This window comes from Enhydra lutris, unplaced genomic scaffold, assembly GCF_002288905.1.
Source record: "Enhydra lutris kenyoni isolate GAN:26980312 unplaced genomic scaffold, ASM228890v2 scaffoldscaffold12, whole genome shotgun sequence".
Lineage (NCBI taxonomy): Eukaryota > Metazoa > Chordata > Mammalia > Carnivora > Mustelidae > Enhydra > Enhydra lutris.
Genome location: NW_019154096.1, coordinates 54,160,388 through 54,183,956, shown reverse-complemented (window position 1 = coordinate 54,183,956; position 23,569 = coordinate 54,160,388). Strand labels below are relative to the sequence as shown.

The 23,569-nt window shown below is 51.7% G+C and overlaps 1 protein-coding gene across 4 annotated transcripts; it reads left to right on the top strand.

The window, feature by feature from the left end:
* Positions 1–693: 693 nt before the first annotated feature.
* Positions 694–14,123, top strand: LOC111144769 (LIM domain binding 1). 4 transcript variants are annotated; one of them, XM_022499209.1, is made up of 11 exons: positions 694–967; positions 9,129–9,231; positions 9,354–9,398; positions 9,514–9,589; positions 9,717–9,819; positions 9,991–10,163; positions 10,640–10,762; positions 11,000–11,083; positions 11,178–11,301; positions 11,502–11,650; positions 12,345–13,438. In XM_022499209.1, the coding sequence occupies exons 1-11, from the start codon at positions 943–945 to the stop codon at positions 12,573–12,575; spliced, it is 1,236 nt and encodes a 411-aa protein (XP_022354917.1). In that variant the 5' UTR covers positions 694–942; the 3' UTR covers positions 12,576–13,438. The 4 variants fall into 4 exon arrangements, with proteins under 4 accessions (XP_022354917.1, XP_022354921.1, XP_022354922.1 ...); XM_022499213.1 differs by having other exon boundaries at positions 836–967; positions 11,502–11,644; XM_022499214.1 differs by lacking the exon at positions 694–967 and adding an exon at positions 6,274–6,520 and having other exon boundaries at positions 12,345–14,123.
* The last annotated feature ends 9,446 nt before the right edge of the window (positions 14,124–23,569 follow it).

Sequence of the window (23,569 nt, the reverse complement as noted above, 5' to 3'; positions counted from 1 at the left end):
TAGGGAGGAGGTGAGCTGGGTTGCTACAGGAATTAGGAGAGTGCTTTCCCCGCCCAGGTCGGGGAGGGAGGGGATGGGATTTAAAGGCTTTCCAGAATAAGACTGGGGTCTCAGAGAGCAAGAGCGAGGGGGAGGAAGGGGGTGTCGGCAGTCCCTTTTCCTTCTCCGAGCGCGCCCGAGGTGGAGGGGAGAGCTACACCTCACGGCCCACCCTGGCTCCGCCTCCCCCAGTCCCGGCTCCCGCTCCGGCTCAGCTACGCTCCCAACTCGGCGACACCCGGAGGACGGACACCGAACGCTAGGCTTCGCCTCTTCTTTCTCCCCCCGCCCTTCCCCTCTGGGGTCTCAGCCTCCGTCTCCTTTTTTAAAAGCTGCGTCATATGCATGCTGTTCCCTCAACGATCCCGGCCCCTCGCCGCCCGCCCGCCGCGCAGCGCACGCACGTCGCCGCTCGCTGCGCGCTCGCCCGGGTCACTTTGACACGGCTCTCCCCTCCCACTAGCAGGCAATTAGCATATTAATAAAGCCCGGCCCAGCCCGCCTGAGGCTGGAGAGCGAGCGCGGACGACAGCGAGAGCGCGAGCGAACGCGGGAGGGAGAGGGGGTGAGCGGCGGCGGCGGCGTTGGCGGCGGGGAGGGCGGCGGGAGCGCACAGACACGCACACGCACACGCGCACACACGGACACACACTCCGGAGACGCACACCCGCGCGCACACACGCAGAGGCAGCTCGCCTTCCTGCCTGGCTTCCTTCCTGTTTGCTCCGCGCCTGACAGGCCCCTCGCTGCAGCCAGGGGCCGCCAGCACCGGGCCGAGGCCGGGCCGGGCCGGCGGCGAGGGCAGCGGGGCCGCGGGCGGCGGCGGCGGCTCATGCCCGGCCTGTCCCCGCGCGGGGCGGGCACCGTGACTCGGCTGGGCCCCCAGCGGCGGGCGATGTGAAGATGTCAGTGGGCTGTGCCTGTCCTGGTGAGTGGGGCGCGCGGCCGCCCGGCCCCTCCCTCCCAAGCCCTCCCGACAGATCCCTCACCCCTTGTTTGGCTAGAACTTGTGTGGGGAGCGTCGATGGCATGGCGGAGGTCCGGGGCTGTGAGGGGTATGCGGGGCCTTAGTCCGGGGGAGGGCTCTCAAATGCAGATACGTAGAAGCCCAGAAGCAGGGAAGGGGGTGCTAAGGGTAGTCAGTGTGTCCGTGGCGGGCGGGGGTGGGGGGGCTGTGTGTGTGTGTGTGTGTCTGTGTGTGCGTGTGTGTTTTGGTGGGGGACGCTAATTGAGGAGGGGCTTGGGGGGGCTGAAATTCCCAGAATTCCAGGGTGTTAGCCAATCAGAAGTGAGTCTGGACTTTTGACCCCCCCCTCAGGTCATCTTAGAGTTGTGATTGGCTGGTTTGGGTTGCCCCCCCTCCCTGCTGCCTATTCCTTCTTACTTTTCCTGTGATACCCCCCTCCAGGCTGTTTCTGTGGACTGTGTTTGGGGGGAGGGATTGATTGGGGCCCATCTTGCCCCCCCCTTCCAAATTTTCCTGCCTGTTGCCAGGCGAGGTTAGCCTTCCTGAGGGACAAGAGGTACCCTGGGGAGGGGGGGGCAGATAATTGGGCCCTCGGGGTCTGGCATCTCCACCCTAGTGGGAGGGGTAATATGGTGGCTACAAGCAAGTTAGGAAATAGAGTGATTTGTGGGAGTCAAGTTCAGGGGAGCAATACTTGACCCCAGAGTGAGAACTTGGAAGAGGACTCAGGCCCAGATTCCCGTCTCCCCAAAACACTTACCAGCTCTTGCTAGTGACATCCTGGGTCTGAGTTTTTTCCTGGGGAGGGGGAAGGCTCTGCCTCACTGCCAGAAGGAAAGAGAGAGGCTATGTCACTGGAGAGGTGGTCTTCAGAGGTCCTCAGAACATTGTTTATCCTCCTCCTCAGGACTCTGGGTTTTTGAATTTTGTGCAGGACCTCCTCTTGTCCCAGGCTGGAGTTAGCTTTCTTCTGAAAGTCAGGTGTCCCAGCATCTAGCCTGGTTTGGATCCTTGGCTTCTCCACAAGCCCTGTTCTCTGGGGAGCCCCATACTCCACAACTGAATCCCCACTACACCACACACACACACACACACACACACACACACACACACTCACAAACAAACATACACACACAATCCCCAAGGGGAGCTGCCAGTGCTGAAGCTTCCTTGAAAATCATGTGACACAGGCCAAGCTGGGCTGGGCACACATTGAAAGTGCGTGCTGAGGCTGACGTTTAAGGGCCATGGGGGAGTCCTTAAGGGAGGGAGGACTAGTAGAGAGAGCCTGAGGATCCTGGAATATCTGGGTGTAGGAACCCCTGGCTCCTGCTGCGGAGGGTGGGGGAGAGGAGGAAAGGGAAGAGCTCACCAAGCTGGAATTCTGCCTGGCCCTTCCTCCTCCTACCAGCTTGGTGTGCATGTTTATATGTGTATTTTCTTTATAATTGCCCTATGCTGGGTATCCATTCAGATCCATCCACACTGTGAGTCCTCCCCATGGCCTTCATCCTCCATCACCACACAGGAACTTAGCAGAAACTAAGGCTCTGAACAAGCTAGAGGGCTGAGTCTTAAATTTTGATTCACAGTTCCTACAAATAGTGGGTAGGAGGTGTGTATGGAAGGGTTGTCAGGCTAGAGGTAAATGAGAGGTTGGTACTAAAGTTGAGGCAGGGTGCCTGGGTCCAGGAGGAGAAAGGATAAAGTTTCCCCCTCAGTTTCCCTGGGAGCAGCATGGGGATGGGAAGAGGACCCATGCACGGGGGTGTGTGTGTGGTGGGGGACAGCTTCAGTCAATGCCCCAAAAGACATGTTCCTTTTGTGTGTCTGGGTGACACTCCTGGCTGGAGGAAAGGGGGGCAAAAGATGGCTATGAGTGGGGAGTTTTTTTTCCTGAATGTGAAGAAGTCTTTTGGATTGATAGCACAGAGAGTGGATGGAGGTTAGACTTCAAGGAGAACCAAATGGGGAGGGGCCTTGGAGTGGCCTGGGGGTGGGGAATGTTGGGAGTTGGAGTAAGGGAGGGGACCAGGCTTGTTTGGATGGGTGGGAGCACATGGTTGAACACAAGGGCATCATGGCAGCATGTACAGTCCAGGCCCAGATACACCCCCCACACTTGAGCAGGCCTGGGGTGGGGGCCGAGGTGCCCTGGCAGGCCGCCTGCCTGCTGCCTGCCTGCCTGTCTGAGTCTCTCCTTTGTGCTCTGCTGTCTCCCGGCTCCTCCTCCTCCCCCAGCCCAGCAGAGACAGCACATGCCCCACACATGTGACTGAGGGAAGCCAGAGCACACGCAGACCCACACACATGCAAACACGGAAGGAAACACCACAAGATACAGACGTACACACCCCTACCCCCCCAGCTCCCATAATGCTTTTGGAGTAGGTAATAGCTTCTGAAGCTTTGGTCAGGAGCAGGGAGAACCTCTGCTAAGGGGCATCACCGGGGCAGGGCAGGTTGCTGAGAGAGCCTGGGCCTGTCTGGGGCAGCATGTGGCTCAGAAGGGTTAAGGCAGGGAGGAGTAGGGGGAGGGGAGGAGGCAGCAGTGGTGGCGGCTGGGAGCCAGGAGAGGAGGATGGCAGAGCGCCAGGCCAACGGGAGGCCGGGCACAGACAAAGGAAGGGGGGCAGGCACACTGGAGGCCTGGGTCAGGGAGCCCCAGGGGCCCGGGCAGGGGGCAGTGCTGGTACCTTATCCTGTGGGCTGGGACAGGCTGCTGCCCTTCAGAGTTCCACCTCCAGGACGGGTGCTCTTCTCTCCATCACCTTTGTCGTTCTTTGCTGCTCTGTGCTTTCTCCCCACTGCACCCTCCCCTTCCCTGCACCACCAATTTTAGGGCCTTCTAACTTCGACTTGTTTCTTTAGCTGGACCTCTTTTGCTCCTGTACAAGTGGGGGAGTTAAGTCAGAACTGAGAAAGGAGCAGACTTGCTAGAGAAGGGGAACCAGGAGCAGGGCCCCTTTTTGAGTGATGGGCCAGAGTCCTGATACTTCTTGGTATTTGGGGGCCTGTCTGAAATTTGAGGAGACAAACTGGGTGGGGGTTCTCAGCTCTAAACTGGGGGCAGAAGCCAGAGCACACACCCATCCCTCTTCTTCATGTAGACAGTCATTTGGAACCTGGAGTGGCCATTCCTTGGAGGGGGAAGGGAATAGGAATGGCTGCTGTGCCCCAGGGCTGGGCTTGTATGAGTGGGGCTAGAAGTCCAGTGTTCCAGTTCAGGCCCTCCTGTCTCCTATAATCTGCTCAAGTTAGCATCGTATTTGGCCCTGTATTCAGTAGGGATCTCTTGAGGTACTGCCTTATGAATGTACTTTGTGGGAAGTTTAAAGGCATGAAACAAATGACAGGAATTGTCCTGTCACTAGGGGAGAAGTGTGGTCATCTCAGAGTTGGGCTGTTTATTGGGAGTCAGTGGAATATTTCAGTTCCTGGTGGTAGGCAGTATGTTTCAGGGTCTGGCTGAATGTCTTAGTTTTCAGTATGTTTGTGAAAGCTGGAGCATATCCTACGGTCAGAACATGATGGAGAATGGTATGCAGGTTTCAGGGAGGGTGGTGTATGGGGTAAGTCCCTGGGTAATAGACGATCAGGTTGTGTATATCATAGTCTGTCACAGGTTTTGGGGATATAATGCAGCTTGGGGTGTGTGTGTTGGGGTCAAAGGGCATGTGTCGCAGGTCCCAGTGTGTACAGAAGTCAGGGCTGTCATAGACTATGTGTGTATGTGTGTGTGTCTTGGGTTTGGGCTTATTTGGTTTTTGAGGTATGTCGAAGGTTGAAGTCTGTATCAGGTTCTGATTTAGGTGAAAGGAAGAGGTGTTATTCATTGTGGGCCTCATTCTGAGAGAGGTTCAGGGAGCCAGGTGCAGTAGGACTGCAAGTCAGGGTGTCTGTCAGGAGAAACCTTGCCAGGGGCTGTGAGAGTGTGCTTGGGGGTGGGGCAGGGCAAGGAATAAGGAGCAGAGACTCAAATTGCAAAGCAATAGGAGGTCTGTATGGCTTCACCCCCTCCTGTGTGTGTGTGTGTGTTTCCTTTTTCCTTTTTCCTATCTGTCTAGGTAGTAGGGCCTGGACCACTCTCCAAGTTTTAGAAACACTTCCTGTCTTGGGATTTCCCCCTTGCATTAGAAAGCAGGCCCTACTTCAGTAACCACATACCATTTTTTCCCCCCTGGGATGAGGGTAGGACTCAGCAGCACACTAGGTCCTTTCTGGGGACTGCTGGGTGGGCAAATTGGCCTTCCCTAGCTGTGACAGTGCCTCTTTCTCTTGCACCCATGAGACTCTGGTGGTGGGGGTTAGGGAAGGGGGTTAGGAACTTAGCTGGGTTGGGGAGAGGGAGCTTGGAATGTCCCCCTCCCTCCAGTCACTGTTTACCCACTGAAGCAGAGAGTGTGTCTGTCAAAAATAACCCCCTGGAGGCTCCCCCCAGCTGCTCTGGGATTTCACCAGGGGCGGAAGCCCAGGGTGGCAGCTCAGGGTGGCAGCTCCGGCCAGCCTTCCAACCTGGAAGATCACAGGGGGAGAGGAAGAGAGATTTGGGGGATGTTGGGGAGGCAGTTTGAAGATACTGGGAGTCTTCAGAGAGGAGAGCACCCTTTTCCATCCCTGCCACTGGCTCTGGCTAGCCTGCTCACCCCGAGCACCAGGCTTGGAGCTGGTGGTTGGGGGCATTTCAGTTCCTGGCCTCACACACCTCCGCTCCATCCAGGTCTCTCCGGGCCCAATCTGTTCTGTCTCCATCTCTCCCTCTGTCTCTCTTGGTCTCTGTCTCTCTTTTGTTTTTCTCAGCAGTCCTCCCTGCCTGCCTCGGTCTCTCCCTCCCTCCCTCCCTCTCTCCCTCTTCCTCTTTCCTCGCAGGGAGGGGGCGGGGCCGGTGGGGGCAGCTCCACCCTCCGCCCGCCCTGGGGCCTCATTCTGAGAGAGGCTCGGAGATCCGAGAGGGAGCGGGGAGGGAGGGATAGAAAGGGAGAAAAGGAAGGGAGCCGGCGGGCGCTGCGTGTGTCTGTGCGTGTGCAAGTGTGAGTGAGTGTGAGTTCCGGGCCCTGCCTCTCCTGGTGCCCCGGTGGAGGGGCCTGCTGGCCTGGGGAGGGCGGGCGGGCTGCTTGGAGGCAGAGGCAGCGAGAGGCGGCGGCGGGGAGAGCCGAGGAGGAGGAGGAGGAGAGAGGAAAGAGCGGAGCAGCCATTGTTGAGGGAAACCTTGCAAACAAAGAAGGCTCCGGACTCCCCGCGGCCCCCCGCCCCCCAGGCCGGCCCCCTGGCCCCCGGCCCCCGGCCCAGTGGCCATTGTAACTTTCCCCCGGGGCTGTGGCCGCCACGGGGCGGGCCAAGGCTGTGCGTGCGAGTCTTTGTGCAGCCGGCAGAGTGGAGCTCCCAGCCAGGCCTGCCTGTCCCACTCGGGACATGAGCAGCTGAAGTTGGCCCCCTCAGTCCTCACCCCTGCCAAGGCCCCTCTGGGCTTCCAGCCGCTCCCTGCACCTCTCCTGGCCCCCTCAGTTCTCCCAGGTAAGTCTGGGCACCCTGCAAGCCTATTGGGAGTGGGTGGAAGATCCTGGGTCTGGCCCCGGCCTGGTATGCTAGCTGGGGGAGAGGTGCCCCAGCTCATAGAGGCCAGGGCTCTCAGGCCTGCTGACCTGTGGTCAGCCCCCAAAGGGAGGGGGCCTGCCCTTAGGTCAGGCTGGTTACCATGGAAATGCCCAGCTGGAGGTGCCCCCCTCAGCCCCAGGATGCAGCTTCCATCCTGAGAAAACTTTACTAGTTCTGGGCTCTACCTCTCTTCTTCCTCCTCCTAAGGGCTCCCAGATTGCTAGAGGTTGTGTGTGTGCGGGGTTGGGAGGGGGGGCTATGTCTGACTCCAAGGCTGATGACACATCCCCTTCACCCCCACCCCCTCTTTGCTCCCTCTACCCCTGCTGCTGGGGACAGGCAGCAACAGGGACAGATGGTCTGGGTGATGTTCCCTCCCCTTCTCTTCTCACTCCCAAGCCCTTGTGCTGGGGCTACTGGGAGTTGCTATGGCTCTGAAGAGATGCTGAGTTTGTTTGTGTCCATTCACTGGACGTATAAATAGAGGTCTCAGAGCTTTGGGCTTTAGCTCTTCAGAACTGTTACCCAGCCCCAGGCAATGTCTGCCAGGTTTCTGGTGAGAGAAATTGAAGCTCTGAAACTTTTTTCAGAATTAGGGAGAACCCAGGTGTGCTTCCTATCTTCTGAGGGTCTTGAGCTGACACAATTAAGTAGCCCGGAAACTGTGGGGCAGAGGCGGTGATGCTTTGGGGAACGGATGGCCTAGGAAGGGGGCAAGGACCAGGTCTTATAATGTAGACTCTTGGGTTCATTGGCCAGACCTGGCCTTTGGTAGTCTCTGGGAGCTGGGGGTTCTTACGTGGCCTTAGTCTACCCATCTATGGAGTGGGGAGACTTGGGACTGGTGAGGGGGGTGGCGGGGAGGACTGTCTCTTTCCTAAGGATACAGGCTCCTCATTCAGTCCAGACAGGCATGTGAAGGCTGTGTGCTGTGCTGGGAGCATGTGGATATGGCCTGTGAGAGATCATGCACTGGGCAAGGGCCTGTTGCAGGAGCCCTGGTCCTGCCTGGGGCTGCTGGGTTCCAGTTCTTGGTAGGCATGTCAGGGCGAGCTGAGGGTGGAAGCCTGCTAGGCAGGATGAGGCACACGCGTGTACAGGCACACACAGGCTCTGAGTCTTGGCACCTTCAGGAACTGTGTAGTGTAGGCCCCTTTGGGACCCTCCTTTTGCCCATATTGTGAGGAGGGGGCCCTGGAGAGATAATTAAATGATGCATGTTGGCACAGGGTCTTCTTTTGTCTGTTCCCCTAAGGAACAAAATAGATTTTGTATCTAATATGGGGAGGGGGGTTAGATACAGCCAATATGGTCACCTTTCCAAACGTAATCAAGTTCTAGGGATGCCAGGAAGCACCTAGGGGCTAGGACCTTCCTTCCTGTGCCTCAGTTTCCCCTCCTATCTGGTAGAGAGGGGGAAGATAGGATTGTAGGGGTGCCTGGTTCATATCCAACTATGAATGTAAGATTTCCAGGAAATAGTATACCAGGAATAGTGTGCTGCTCATTGAGGTGGATAGGGGACACGTGTACCCATGCATAGAGAACATAAGCAGAGACCTCTGTCTAGTTACCAGTTGCCTCCTAGATGGAGCCCCCTGGAGCCTAGGTTCCTTCCCAGGTCTAGGTTTGTAAGTAGAGTAGAATCCATTGGAGGCCTGTCTGTCTCTTTTCTCCACTGCAAGTCTCAGACATGAAAGGAGGTTGAGGCTTTGGGTTTCTGGTTTGGAGACAATACTAGACCCACTGTGGGTGTGGGGGAGGGGGCTGGGCTGATAAGGGAGTGTCCGTTGGTGGAGGAGGCAGAAGGCCCAACTGGTTATCTGGTGGGAGGCACCCAGCAGGCACCCACTCCCCTTTATCTTTCTATCCCCTGCCCTCCTGAGACCCTGGGGTGGGGAGGAGGGGCAGGGAGTTGGCAAATTTCTCTCTCACACACACACACACACACACACACACACACACACGTATCCCCTCCCCCAGCTTGGTCTCTAGAGAGCAATAGAGGGGTGGAAATACTACAGGATATGGGAATCAGATCTAGGCCCAAGTCCTGGCTCTGCCACAGTTACTAGCTCTGTGATTTTGGCAAGACCCCTTGAACTTCCTGTTGCCTCATCTGTAAAATGGGGATTTTTATAGTTGACCCTGCTACCTCACAGGTGGTTGTGATGATTGAACAATATAATATAGCTGAAAAGGGGATTTATCAAAATTAGATTCTAATGTTTGGATATTCATTTATTTTATGGTATCGACATTTCTTCCCAGTTTCAGTTCTGTTATCCAGGACTCAGCCATATGAAGAAATGTGGTCTTGGTTATTAGGGCTGAGTACTTCTAGTTTCATGATAAAACAAAATCGAAGCTAGATTTAAAAGCAGAGGTACGTGTTCCTTTGAGTCATCCCCATCCCCAGTCCACCCACTCTGGGGGCTCTGGAAGACTAGTCCCTGTCCGCACAGTCTAGGAGACTTCCAGGAAAGATCCTGGGACTCAGGGGACCCTTTCTTCCTTTGCCTTCTAGGTTGTTCCTCAAAGTCGTTCAAGCTGTACTCACCGAAGGAGCCCCCGAACGGCAACGCCTTCCCCCCCTTCCATCCCGGCACCATGCTAGATCGGGATGTGGGGTGAGTCTTACCCACTTCCCATCTCTTCTTCAGATGGGATCCTGCCTGAAAGGGGGAGGGATTGACACTCCCCAATAATTCCTGTCTTCCACCCCATTCTCATAGCCTCTTCCCTTACACAGCCCAACTCCCATGTACCCGCCTACATACCTGGAGCCTGGGATTGGGTAAGTGGAGTCCAGTAAGGAGGGAGGTGCTTTCCATTATTTGGCTGAAGGCAGAAGTGGGGGGTGGGGTGGGAATGCTCTTTTCCTACTGACCTCACTTCTTCACTTCCCCCAGGAGGCATACACCATATGGCAACCAAACTGACTACAGAATATTTGAGCTTAACAAACGGCTTCAAAACTGGACAGAGGTATGACCAGGGGAAGAGGGCTGGGAGGGGGAGGACCATCTGGGAACCCCTGTGGGTTGTCTTCTAACACACACACACACACACACACACACACAAACATACAAACATCCTGCCCTGTGCTCCTTAGGAGTGTGACAATCTCTGGTGGGATGCTTTCACAACTGAGTTCTTTGAGGATGATGCCATGTTAACCATCACTTTCTGCCTGGAGGATGGACCAAAGAGATATAGTGAGTGGCCTCTGGGGGTCCTGCTGGTTCTGCTGTGAGAGTAATACCTCCTGTGTCCATCTAAGGACTGGGAGTAGGTATTGTCTCCGGGGATCTGTTTTGGCAATGATGGCATCTGCCTGACCCCTTTGGAAGTCCTTCTGTTCTATTGAGTTTGTCCCATCTCTACAGCCATTGGCCGGACCTTGATCCCACGCTACTTCCGCAGCATCTTTGAAGGGGGTGCTACGGAGCTGTACTATGTGCTTAAGCATCCCAAGGAGGCATTCCACAGCAACTTTGTGTCCCTCGACTGTGACCAAGGCAGCATGGTGACCCAGCACGGCAAACCCATGTTCACCCAGGTCAGCAGCCCAGCTGGATGTGGAACACTGAAGCACTTGGGTTTGATTCCCCTCCTTTCTCCCAAAATATGCTCAGCTGTTCCCCAGGGAGGCAGAACGGGAAGTGCCAAGACGAGAAGGGAGGGTAGGCATGCACAGCATCCATCAGGCGTTTACCGAGTTTGCACGGGACAGTTTTCTGGGCCGCAGGGGTGCACCAGTGAAAGAGAACCTGCCCTCATTGAGCTTATAGCAGATGAGTGTATCACTAGCTACTTGGGAAGAGGACAAGGGTCTATTTGGCATTGCTGCTGTGCGTGTGTATGTGGGGGGGTGGTTGACAGGTGTGTGAGCACGTGGGCTTGGTCCGTTATGCGCCCAGATTCAGGGGCAAGTGGCAGAAGTGTATTCAGTGGGAGGGTTGTGAGCAAATGGGAGAACAGGTGCACTTTCAGGTATGTGGGGAGGGGGCAGGGACGTGACAAGCTTGTCTCCAGGTGTGTGTGGAGGGCCGGTTGTACCTAGAGTTCATGTTTGACGACATGATGCGGATAAAGACGTGGCACTTCAGCATCCGGCAGCACCGCGAGCTCATCCCCCGCAGCATCCTTGCCATGCATGTGAGTCGCAGGCGGCGCCCAGGCTGCCAGGGTTAAGGGCAGGCACTGGGGAGGGTGGCTGGAACAGGGTCTGGCGTTGTGTGACCGTGACCTCAGACAGAGGGTTAGAGTATCTCCATCTGAAGAATGGGTTTCATAGCAGCTCCTCTTCTCCCTCAGGAGCGTCACAAGGCTCAGGTGATAGGTCAGATGAGCAGGTGCAGCCCAGGTGCTAGTGTTCTCTTCCTCCTCACCTAGGCCCAGGACCCCCAGATGCTGGATCAGCTCTCCAAAAATATCACCCGGTGTGGGCTGTCCAATTCCACTCTCAACTACCTCCGAGTGAGTCCTTGATCACGCAGTTTCTGCCCATCCCACTGGGTGTCTGCTCCGCATCAGCTCTCTCCTGACAAGCCACCTCGTGGTCTCCCCTCAGCTCTGTGTGATACTCGAGCCCATGCAGGAGCTCATGTCCCGCCACAAGACCTACAGCCTCAGCCCCCGTGATTGCCTCAAGACCTGCCTTTTCCAGAAGTGGCAGCGCATGGTAGCACCCCCCGGTAAGTGCCTTCCACCTGCCCCTGCTCTTACTGGGACCCAGTGGCACTCCCCGCCCCTGGTTCCGCCCCTTGCAAAGCCCCTTCCTCACTCCTGGGTCTTTGAGATTGGGATCAGGGTAGGCTCAAGCTCTTTAGGGACCAGAATGGGGAGCAAGGGACTGGAGGCCTTTCCCCTCCTAAATCTCCTTTTCTTGGTACAGCGGAGCCCGCACGGCAGCAGCCCAGCAAGCGGCGGAAACGAAAGATGTCAGGGGGCAGCACCATGAGCTCTGGGGGTGGCAACACCAACAACAGCAACAGCAAGAAGAAAAGCCCAGCCAGCACCTTCGCCCTCTCCAGCCAGGTACCTGTAAGCATCTCGGCTTTCTTCTCTCTTCTGGGCTGCCCTACTGCTGACCCCTAACCCTTGACCCTGCCCCAGCCTGAGCTCACTAGCAGGCGTAGAAGCAAAGACAGTTTTTGCTGGTGTACTCTGTCAGCATGGGCTGGCTCCTGTCACTGATGAGAGTCCTTGTCAGTCCCATGGAATGGCTGTGATCACAGACTCAGAACATAGGACACAAAGGGACAGAGACAGCCGTGAGAATGTGGATGTTCAGGAGAGACAGCTTGGAGGCACACACATCATTAGAGAGACACACACTGACAGAGGGACACACGAATTTGAACGTGTGCAATTCTAGAATATGCACATATGCACATGCACACACTTTCCCCATTGGCGTTTTGCTATCTGTTTCCTCTGTCTTACATGTGGACGAAGTTTAGGAGCCCTCTGAAGTTTGGGGGAGATGAACTAGGGAGCAAGGGAAGTAGATTGACTTCTAGAACCTAGTGTTTGTGGGTTAAAGGCTGTGATGCTCTGCAATCCTTCATTGGGAAGGATTCCAGGGACTGAGGGTGTCAGAGGAGTTGGGGTTTTAAATTGGGGTGAGAAGGGCTTGGGGGTATTGAGTTTCCTGGGTGGGTATTGGGGCTCTCTGCTGCCCTGGGCCGGGCGAGCCCCTGCCCCGATTATGTTTGGGGACCTCCGCCACTCTCAGGATGTGATGGTGGTGGGGGAGCCCACCCTGATGGGCGGGGAGTTCGGGGACGAGGACGAGAGGCTCATCACCCGGCTGGAGAACACCCAGTTTGACGCGGCCAACGGCATTGACGACGAGGACAGCTTTAACAACTCCCCCGCCCTGGGCGCCAACAGCCCCTGGAACAGCAAGCCTCCATCCAGCCAAGAAAGCAAATCGGAGAACCCCACGTCACAGGCCTCCCAGTAAAGGCCTTGCCATGGCCACCCAGTGCTCTGCCTGCCTGCCCTACCCCTCGCAGCCCCAGGGAGCAGAAGACAGAATGAAGAGACTGAGCATCTAAAATGGGCAGCCTCCATCCACCCACTTCAGGGAGGAACTGGACTCACTGGGGGCAGGTGCCAAGATTTGCCCCCCAGTGGCCCTGGGCTGGGCCTGGCCTCTACAGAGCCTTTTGGGGGAAGGGGTTACTCATGTGGATGCCTGCGTGGACCCTGGGCCTCTCAGAAATGTCCTGACCATCCCCCAGGGCATTTGCCTCCATCTTCACCCCAGGTTCTGGGTTCCCATCCTCCTGATTCCACCCCCTTCAAGCCTGGGGTTGTTTATCCCACAACCCTTAGGGACTTAAAGTTATGGGGCTTGGTTGAGTGCCCCTTTCCTAAGCCTTCCCCTAGGTGGCTGGTAGTAGAGGGCTGAAGCTCTGGCTCCTCCCTGCAGTCACCTATCCCAGCTCCCAAGTTTTTTAAAAAATAATATTATTAAAAATGTAAGTTTAAAAAAAAATCATTCATGTACCCCCTCTTTCCCTTATTAAAAAGTCCAGCTACCTCCCTACTCCTGGCAGATGTGGGGCTTGGGGCTCAGGCGGAGGTGAGTGTGGGGGTGGAGGTGTGCATTGCCATTTTTTACAGTTGGAGAGCTTCAGACCAAGGACATACTTTGCCATCTCTCTTCCCTTTCCTCTGGTGTGACTGGAGTTGGGGAAGTCATGCCTTGGGGTAGGAGGCCATTGATGGCCTCATCTTTGTGACAACCCCCTGCTGTTGTCTCTGTCTCCCCATCCTCCAGGACTCTGGCCTGCTGTCCTAGTGCTTGTGACTCCCACTGTTCCATCCCCCTCCCCCTCCCCCATGGTGTGTATGTTCTTACAAGTCCTCCACTAGAGCAGCGGTCTTGGATGGGGGGAAGGGAGGCGTCCTCCCTTGGGAAGTGTGGAGGGAAGGGAGCGCAGTGTTTGTTGGCTGTTTTTTTGTTTTGTCTCAGTTGGGCAGGCATGGGATGGAGGGGGTGGGGCTCCTCCACTCTCTCCAGTACTCTCTTCCCCCCAGCTCCTCAGACTGTGTATCTAGTCCTCCCCTGTCCTCCACCAAGAGGAAGGAGCCACGGAGGGTGTCCTAGCCCTAAGCCCACCTGGGAACAATAGACCTCTAGTCCCCAGCCGAAGTAAAGGGTCTTCATCTCCAATATCACTTCCATCCCCTTCCTCGTAGAAGGGAGGGGGGAAGCAGCCAGGATCCTCAGCTCTGTTTCACAGTTGGACACTTGGAGGCTCTGGGCCCAGGGTGAGGCCAGGAGTAGGGTCCCATGGGTCTGGGCCCAGCTCTGTGGCTTCGCTGCCTTTTCCTGTGGCCAGTTCCAGAAGTGTTAGCACCACCTCTCTCCCCTACTCTTCCTTCTGGATTCTGGGGTCCCCCGCACCCAGTTTCCTTCACTCCAGCTGCCACTGTTGAGAGGGTATTGTGTCAGGAGCTGAGGGAAGGGGTGGGGAAGATGGATGTCCCACCCCAAATGTAATGCCTTTTTTTTTTTTTCTTTTTTTTTTTTTTTTTTTTTTTGGGCCATTTGAGTCATGTATGGTACTGATCAATAAAGAGACTTTTTGGTTTGAGAGTGTTGTCTTGGTCATTGATGCCTAAAAATTCAGTCCCAAGCAGTCTTTTCCCCCACCCCTGCTCCTCCTATGGTCCCTAAAGTCAGTTATTAGGAAGGAAGTAGGAATTGCTTATGGATCCCCCTTAGTCTCACCTCACATTTCCCCTCACTCTTCTGCCCTTGCTCCTCCTGTCCCAGACTGGCCCTTGTCTCCCTGAAAAGCTGACTTCCTTGTCCCCTGGGACAATTGTTCCTCACCCCCAACTGCCATGGGGCTGCCAGACCAGTGGCCTTTCTGAGGCAGGTTTCCTGGGATGGAAGGCCCTGGATCAGACTTTTGGGGGAGGGGGTCAGGGCCGGGGTCCTTGCCTAGGCTTGGGTTGGAGGAGCTTTGGGTGGTTAGAGTGACTGGGAGACTTGGTCCTATTTTTGTCAGTGAAATTCCTGTCCCTACCCAGCATCAAGCCTGCCAGCCCAGCTGAGCTCCCTGAGCTGGTGTCCCCTGGTGTTAGGTCCTTGGATGAGGAAGTATGAGAGTAGCTGGGTTGTTTGTCTGCCTGCTGACTTTGGGTGGGGACACGGAGGAGTGTGCCTAAGTGCAATTGCTAGGGGCAGCCAGAATCTCCTTGGGTAGAAGGAAGAATAGCCTGCTTTTCAGACTCCTTTCTAGGTGGTTCCTCCTCCCAAGTCCTCTTCTCTCTAACCATTAAAGAAGATTGGCAAGACAGGGAGACCCTGCTGTCGGTTGGGGGGTGGGGTCTTAGCACCCACCAATTCCACTGCCCAGGCTCTTTTTTTTTTTTTTTTAAGATTTTTATTTATTTATTTGACAGAGAGAGATCACAAGTAGAGAGGCAGGCAGAGAGAGAGAGAGGGAAGCAGGATCCCTGCTGAGCAGAGAGCCCAATGCGGGACTCGATCCCAGGACCCTGAGATCATGACCTGAGCCGAAGGCAGCGGCTTAACCCACTGAGCCACCCAGGCGCCCACTGCCCAGGCTCTTCATGCCAAGCAGGGGAATCCAGCCTCTCAGACTATTCCCCCACTAAAGTCTTTGGATTTGAAGTAGCCTCAAAGACCTATATCTCTACTCTCACCTCTCCAGTGGGCAGGAAGAAACCAGAGGAAAGGACTACATGACCCTTCTCACCCCCGCTCCAGTCTACACAGTTACCTAGGCCCTTCCTGCTGCCAACCCAGCTCCTCGCTGCCCATTGCCTCAGGACCCCAACACCTGCATTCGTGCACATGCCCACTTCATTCCTCTGCAGGCCTGACTTGATGGACGTTTACCAGCCAGATCACCCTGGGAGTGCTAGCGAACACCTATCTGCAGCGTGATTGTGTTTGGAACTAGGTGTGTGTATAGCCGGCTTTCTTGCCCCAGTGTGTGCCGGTGTATGTATGTGGCCACCGGGCTGGGAGAGGGCTTGGATATGGGTATGTAATGGAACACTGCATGTGTGACTGTATGTAGGCTTATCTATGCATTTGTTTATGGGACTTGTCTTGGTGGATTTATTTGTTCATTGAGCCCTCTCTAGGTGCCAGGCCTAACTCTAAGTGGTAGAGATAGGGTGCTGAACAAAGCAGAGAAGGCCTGACTGCTGGGTGTGAATGGGAGGCTACAAGTATGTAAATGAGGGCATGTTGTCGAATGCATGGCTTGGCAGTATTGTGTTGTGTTATGGGGCTGCTGTGCCAGCAAGTGTGTGACAAAGTTGCAGGTCCATATCTGTGTGTGTGTGTGTGTGTGTGTGTGTGTGTGTGTGTGTTTTGGAAGAGGCAGTGGTCATGGGAAGAGGAAGATTGCCTGGACTCTGCCCTGCTTGGGGGAAGGCAGTGAGCCAGAGAGACAAGGGAACCCACTTTTTGAACTCAGGAAGCATAGTGGCCAGTGACTTCCTCTGGAACCCTAGTTCCGGCTCCTCCCCTGGGTCCTCCCCATTTGCCCCAGCAGCCCCTCTGGGGAAGGCCCTTAGTCTGGAGGAATTGCTAGGGTGGAGGGAACGGAAATCCCTTCAAGGCCCAGCCCCAGCGCCCAGCATGATGCTGAAAAGCTTGGTTCAGCCCATCTGTGTACCAGTCCCAGTGCAAAGACACAAGCCCTCAACCCCCAGACCCCGAGATCTGCCTGAGCCAAGCTCCTTCCTTATGTTTCTATTCTAGCTCAATCCAGTCTGACCTTCACCCCCTTTCATAGGAATTCCAGCACAACCTCCAGCACCTCTTTTATATTCTTAGCCCAATTCATCCTGACCTCTATCTAACCCCTTCCCCAAAGTTAAGATTCCAGCCCAGACAGACCAGCTCAGTTCAATCTGACCTCAAGTCCCTTATCGGAAGGTGAATTCTAAGCTGGTCCTCCAGGGCCTTCCCCTAACACTTAACTTCACAAAGCAGGGCCTTATCTTGGGGATTGGTAGAAGCTGAAGTGAGGGTACAGGATTGGAGCTACAGCCTGGAAGAAGAATGGGCAGGGAAGGCAAGCAAAGGAAGAGCAAGAAGTGGTGAAAATGGCCTAGGAGTGTTCTGGGCCAGGCTGAAAGGAAGGAGTATGTAAAATGTTTTGAGTCAGCAGCCCACTAGTTCTAAGCTGAACTTTAAAGATGCTGGGTTTGACCCGTGCTAGTTCCAGCTCTCCAGTATCCAGAATCCTTACAACTATCTACCATGTGGCCCCATCTCTCAGGACTCATCTCTAAGGCTCCTCCCCACCCCCACCCTGAGGTCTTTGACGAAGTGGAACAGGAAATGGGTGGGAAACTACACACTTGCCCTTCCTAGACTGGAGAGTGGGGGAAGCTGGATAGAAATAGAAGCCGACCTACATCTCCAGGTTCCCATTTCAGCCTTGGGAAGGGTCCATTTTCCCACTAATTCCGGGACCCTTTTCCTGGAGTAGCCAAACCCTGGATTACTCCCCTTCCTGCTGCCCCACCAGCTCACCTTTGCAGGAGGAGAAACCAGAGACAGTCGGTGAAGAAAACCCTAGAGAGGGTTGAGGGGAGAAGAATCTTCTCACCATCACTCCCAAATGAGTAAATTTGTTTGGAGAAGGTGAGCATAATTTCTTTTCCTTTAAGGATATCAGGTGCACAGAATTAGATTAATCATAACTTTGGTTCATGACACATTATTTTCTTTGTTCCATGCACAGGACACATTTATTTATTTATAATACTGTTGCAAGATCTCATCAACATGAAAGTTAGGACCTTGGAAATAACTGAAGTCTGTTGTCCATCCCCATCCCACTCTTCTCCCATCATTCCATCATTGTTTTTTCCTTTTTATATATTTATCTTTGCCATATGTACAGATTTCCCCCACTATCCAAAAGTAGAGCATTCCTATGCAACCTGTAACAAAAATGGTATAAAGGAAAGAAGCAATGACCAGTAATTTATATGGAAAAATTTTTTGAGGATTCCTAGACTCAAAAAATAACGTTTCAGGCTTTTTTTTTTTTTTTTTTAAGATTTGTTTGTTTATTTATTTTTGTGAGTGAGTGAGTGAGAGAGATTCCTAAGCAGACTCTGCACTGAGCATGGAACCCAATGTAGAGCTCAATCGCACAATCCTGAGATCGTGACCTGAGCTGAAACCAAGAGTCAGGTGCCTAATTGTGCCACCCAGGTGCCCCAAAAGTGAGAATCTTCAGACGTTTTTCAGTTGTTGAAAATAGATACTAATGGAGGTCTTTCATAAAAGTGAAGTGGTTTAACGTGAAGTTTTTTTTTATATGAACTTTTTTTTTTTTTTTTAAAGATTTTATTTATTTATTTGTCAGAGAGAGAGAGGGAGAGAGAGCGAGCACAGGCAGACAGAATGGCAGGCAGAGGCAGAGGGAGAAGCAGGCTCCCTGACGAGCAAGGAGCCCAGTGCGGGACTCGATCCCAGGACTCTGGGATCATGACCTGAGCCGAAGGCAGCTGCTTAACCAACTGAGCCACCCAGGCGTCCCTAATATGAACTTTTAAAAAAAGATTTTATTCATTTATTTGACAGAGATCACAAGCAGGCAGAGAGAGGGGGAAGCAGGCTCCCTGCTGAGCAGAGAGCCCGATGTGGGACTCGGTCCCAGGACCCTGAGATCATGACCTGAGCCGAAGGCAGAGGCTTTAATCCACTGAGCCACCCAGGTGCCCCGAGAAATGTTTTGACCAGAGATCTGAGAAGGCTTCTTGCTGGAGGTGAAATTGGTTGTGACTATTGAAGAGAGGGAGAGCTGTGGCAGGTGATTTCGGTGAGGACCTACGGACGTTCTAAGTCCAGGGAAAGTTTTAGGGAAGGTACTGAAGCAGGAGGGTCTGGGGAGAAGACAACTGAGCAAGTAAGTGGGTCTGTAGCAGCAAAAGGTGCACTGTAGCCTTTTGGGGTGTCGAGAGAAGGAATGGTGTGGGAGAGAAGGAATCAGCAAGACTGCCCTCCACAGCCTTCCTATATTGTAGAGAGTTTTGAATGACAGGCTGAGAAGTTTGACTTAATTTTATTGGGAATGGGAAGCCACCAGCAGTTTTTGAACAGAGAAGTGAAGTATTTAGATCTGTTTTTTTAAATAAGATTAGCTTGGTATAGTGTATAGGACTAGAGATGGGGGACAGTTAGAAGATAATAAAGTCTGTACAGCTAGCAACTTAAAAAGCCAAAACAAAAAGATCCTAACTTATCATAAAATTAAAGAGCTAAATGTAAGCAAATAAAACCAGAAGAAAGTAAATGAAATTGTATTCATTAACCTTCTAAGACTATGGGTGGGGAGGATAAACTTGCAAGTATAAATGCCGTAGAAGAAATCAGAAAGGTAAAGAGTGAATTTCACTGGAATATAAAAAAAAAAAAGAGTGATCAATCTGACTACATACAGAGTAAATTTACAACTTTGGTATGTGTGTCTATAAATAAAAAGCCAGGGATGCCTGGGTGGGTCAGTCAGTTAAGTGTCATGATCCCAGGGTCGTAGGATTGAATCCCACATCAGACTCCTTGCTCAGCAGGGAGTCTGCTTCTATCTCTGCCTGCTTCTCCCTCTGCCTGCTGTTCCCCCAACTTGTGCTCTCTTTTTCTCTCTGACAAATAAATAAAATCTTTAAAAAATAAATAAATAAAAATTAAAAAATAAAAAACCAAACTAGATCCATGCTCCCCCTTCTCCATGCAATAAAAGTAGATATGCTGGGAAATATACGTTTATATATTATGTAAATTACATATATTTATACATCTTACACAAATATGAGCTACACTTTTTGTATAACTAATATAAATTTAAAAAAAATTTTTTTAAAGATTTTATTTATTTGAGAGTGAGAGAGATTGAGAGAGAGCATGAGAGGGGAAAAGGTCAGAGGGAGAAACAGACTCCCCATTGAGCTGGGAGCACGATGCAGGACTCGATCCTGGGACTCCAGGATCATGACGGGAGCTGAAGGCAGTCGCTTAACCAACTGAGCCACCCAGGCATCCCTGTATAACTAATATAAAACAAGTTTTACAAAAAAGGGGCTTCTCGGGGCGCCTGGGTGGCTCAGTGGGTTAAAGCCTCTGCTTTCGGCTCAGGTCATGGTCTCAGAGTCCTGAGATCGAGCCCCACATCGGGCTCTCTGCTCAGCAGGGAGCCTGCTTCCTCCTCTCTCTCTCTGCCTGCCTCTCTGCCTACTTGTGATCTGTCTGTCAAATAAATAAATAAATAAATCTTTAAAAAAAATAATATGACTTTTTTTGGTCTGTTAAACTAATATTTTTCCTGGTACATTAAAGATATATGAAGATATATAGACAGATATAGATATATACAGCTTTATTGAGACATACTTTACATACTATACAATTCACCCATTTAAAGTATAAAATTCAATGGCTTTTAGTATATTCATAGTGTTGTACAACCAACACCACAACAATATTTTAAAACATTTTCATCACTCCAGAAAGAAAACCATACCCATTGGTAGTCACTCAACATTTCCCACCCACTAGCCCAGCTGCAAGCAACTACTGATCTACTTCATGTCTTTACAGATTTGCCTATTCTGGACATGTCGTATAAATGCAATCGTACAATATATAGTCTTTTGTGACTAGCTTGCATCATTTAACATGTTTTTAGATTTGTCCATGTTACAACATGTGCCAGTATTTCATTTCTTCTTATTGCCAAATAATATTCTATTGCATGGATATGCTACATTTTAATTCTCCATTCATCAGTTGATGGACATTTGGGTTGTTTTCGCTTTTTGGCTGCTGCGAAAAGAATTGCTGTGAACATTTATGCATACGTATTTGTGCGAATACATATTTTGATTTCTCTTGAGCACATCCCTAGGAGTAGAATGCTGGGTCTTTTTTTTTTTTTTTAAGATTTTATTTATTTATTTGACAGAGAGAGTGCACAAGCTGGGGAGAAGCAGGCAGAGGGAAAGGGAGAAGCAGGCTCCCCACTGAGCAGGGACCCTGACTCAGGGCTCGATCCCAGGACCTTGGGATCTTGACTTGAGCCAAAGGCAGCCACTTAACCAACTGAGCCACCCAGGTGTCCTTGAATTACTGGGTCTTATGGTAAGTCTATGTTTAACTTTTTGAGCCACTGCCTGATTTCCAAAGTGGCCACACCATTTTGCATTCCCATCAGCAATGTATGAAAGCTCAAATTTCGCTATATCCTCCTCAACACTTGTTATTGTCTGTCTTTTTTATTATAGCCATCCTCAAGTGTGCTAAGTGGTATCTCATTATGGTTCTGATTTGCATTTCCCTGATGACTGATGATATGGAGTATCTATCTTTTCATGTGTTTACTAGCCATATGTACATCTTTGAGAAATACCTATTCATTTATTTTGCCCATTTTTCATTGACTTGTCTTTTTATTTCTGAGTTTTAAGAGTTATTTATATATTCTAGGGGAGCCTGGGTGGCTTACTCAGTTAAGCATCTGCCTTCAGCTCAGGTCATGATCCCAGATGGAGCCCAGAGCCAAGATTCCTACTAAGCGGGAAGCCTGTTTCTCCCTCCCCCACTCCCCCCCTTGCTGGTGCTCTCTCACTCTCTCTTTTTCTCTTTCCCTCTCTCTCTTTGTCTCAAATAAATAAATAAAAATATTTTTTAAAAAATGCTTAGGGCAGGGCGCCTGGGTGGCTCAGTGGGTTAAGCCGCTGCCTTCGGCTCAGGTCATGATCTCAGGGTCCTGGGATCGAGTCCCGCATCGGGCTCTCTGCTCGGCAGGGAGCCTGCTTCCCTCTCTCTCTCTCTCTCTCTCTCTCTCTGCCTGTCTCTCTGTCTACTTGTGATCTCTCTCTGTCAAATAAATAAATAAAATCTTTAAAAAAGAAATGCTTAGGGGGCGCCTGGGTGGCTCAGTGGGTTAAAGCCTCTGCCTTCGGCTCGGGTCATGATCCCAGGGTCCTGGGATCGAGCCCCACATCTGGGCTCTCTGCTTAGCAGGGAGCCTGCTTCCTCCTCTCTCTCTCTCTCTCTCTGCCTGCCTCTCTGCCTACTTGTAATCTTTCTCTGTCAAATAAATAAATAAAATCTTTAAAAAAAAAAATGCTTAGGGTGCCTGGGTGGCTTAGTGGGTTGAGCCTCTGCCTTCGGCTCGGGTCGTGATCTCAGGGTCCTGGGATCGAGTCCCGCATCGGGCTCTCTGCTGGGCGGGGAACCTGCTTCCTCCTCTCTCTCTCTCTCTCTCTCTGCCTGCCTCTCTGCCTACTTGTGATCTCTGTCAAATGAATAAATACATTCTTTAAAAAAAAATGCTTAAAAAAGAGTTATTTATATATTCCAGATACAATCTTTTTTTTTTCAAAGATTTTATTCATTTTTATTCATTTATTTGACAGAGAGAGACAGCGAGAAAGGGAGCACAAACAGGGTGAGTGGGAGAAGCAGTCTTCCCATCAGAGAGCCCGGTGTGGGGATTGATTCCAGGACCCTGGGATCATGAACTGAGCTGAAGGCAGACGCTTAACAACTGAGCCACCGAGGTGCCCCTAGATACAAGTCTTTTATTAGATATATGATCTACACATATTTTCTCCCATTCTGTGGGTGGTCTTTTTACTTTTTTTAGGGTGTCTTTTGAAGTACAAAACTTTGTAAACTTTGATGAAATCTGAATTATTTTCTTTGTTGTTGCTTATGTTTTTGGTGTGCTCAGTGAACTTTGTATTGAAGTATAACATATGGAAAAGTACACATATCATAAATGTACAATTTGACCGTTTTCTCAAACTGAACACACTCTGTAACCAGTGCTTAGAAAAGTAGAACCTTCCCAGCACCCCAGAAGTGTTCCTCACAGTCCTTCCCCTCCAAAGGTAAACACTGTCCTGATTTCTTTTTAATCTTCCTTTTTTAAAAAAAAATTTTTTTAAGAGTTTTAAAATTATTTATTTATTTGACAGACAGAGATCACAAGTAGGCAGAGAGAGAGAGGAGGAAGCAGGCTCCCCGCTGAGCAGAGAGCTCGATGAGGGGCTTGATCATAGGACCCTGGGATCATGACCTGAGCCGAAAGCGGAGGCTTTAACCCACTGAGCCACCCAGGTGCCCCTGTCCTGATTTTTAACCCCATGATTGGTTTTGCCTGTTTTGTTTTGTTTTGTTTTTAACATTTTATTTATTTTTAAAAAAGATTTTATTTGGGAGAGAGTGGGAGAGAGCATGAGAGGGGAGAGGGTCTGAGGGAGAAGCAGACTCCCTGTGGAGCTGGGAGCACGATGTGATGCGGGATTCTATCCCTCAACTCCAGGATCATGACCTGAGCTGAAGGCAGTCGCTTAACCAAATGAACCACCCAGGCACCCTTGTTTTGCCTGGTTTTGAAGTATATAAACGGAATTATACTGAATAAGCAAAGATTTTCAACTTAATGATGGGAACCTTACCTAATGCTGGGAAGGATATGAAGAGACTAGAATATCATACGCTTTGAGCAAACTAATCTCTCAGAAAAGCGGCTTGTGTTAATGTGTATATCATTTGACTCACTAATTCCACTTCTGGGAATCACAGCATCATTTATAATACAGAAAATAAGGAAACTTCAGAAAGCGGTGGGTAGGAGAATGGCTGCGACATCCTAACAGAATGTTACACAGTCATCAAAATGACCTTTACCGGGCGCCTGGGTGGCTCAGTGGGTTAAGCCTCTGCCTTCGGCTCAGGTCATGATCTCAGGGTCCTGGGATCGAGTCCCATATTGGGCTCTCTGCTCATCGGGGAGCCTGCTTCCTCCTCTCTCTCTCTGCGTGCCTCTCTGCCTACTTGTGATCTCTGTCTGTCAAATAAATAAATAAAATATTTTAAAAAATGACCTTTACCAAGAGATTAAAAGAATGTGAAAAAAACCCCTATGATAAATG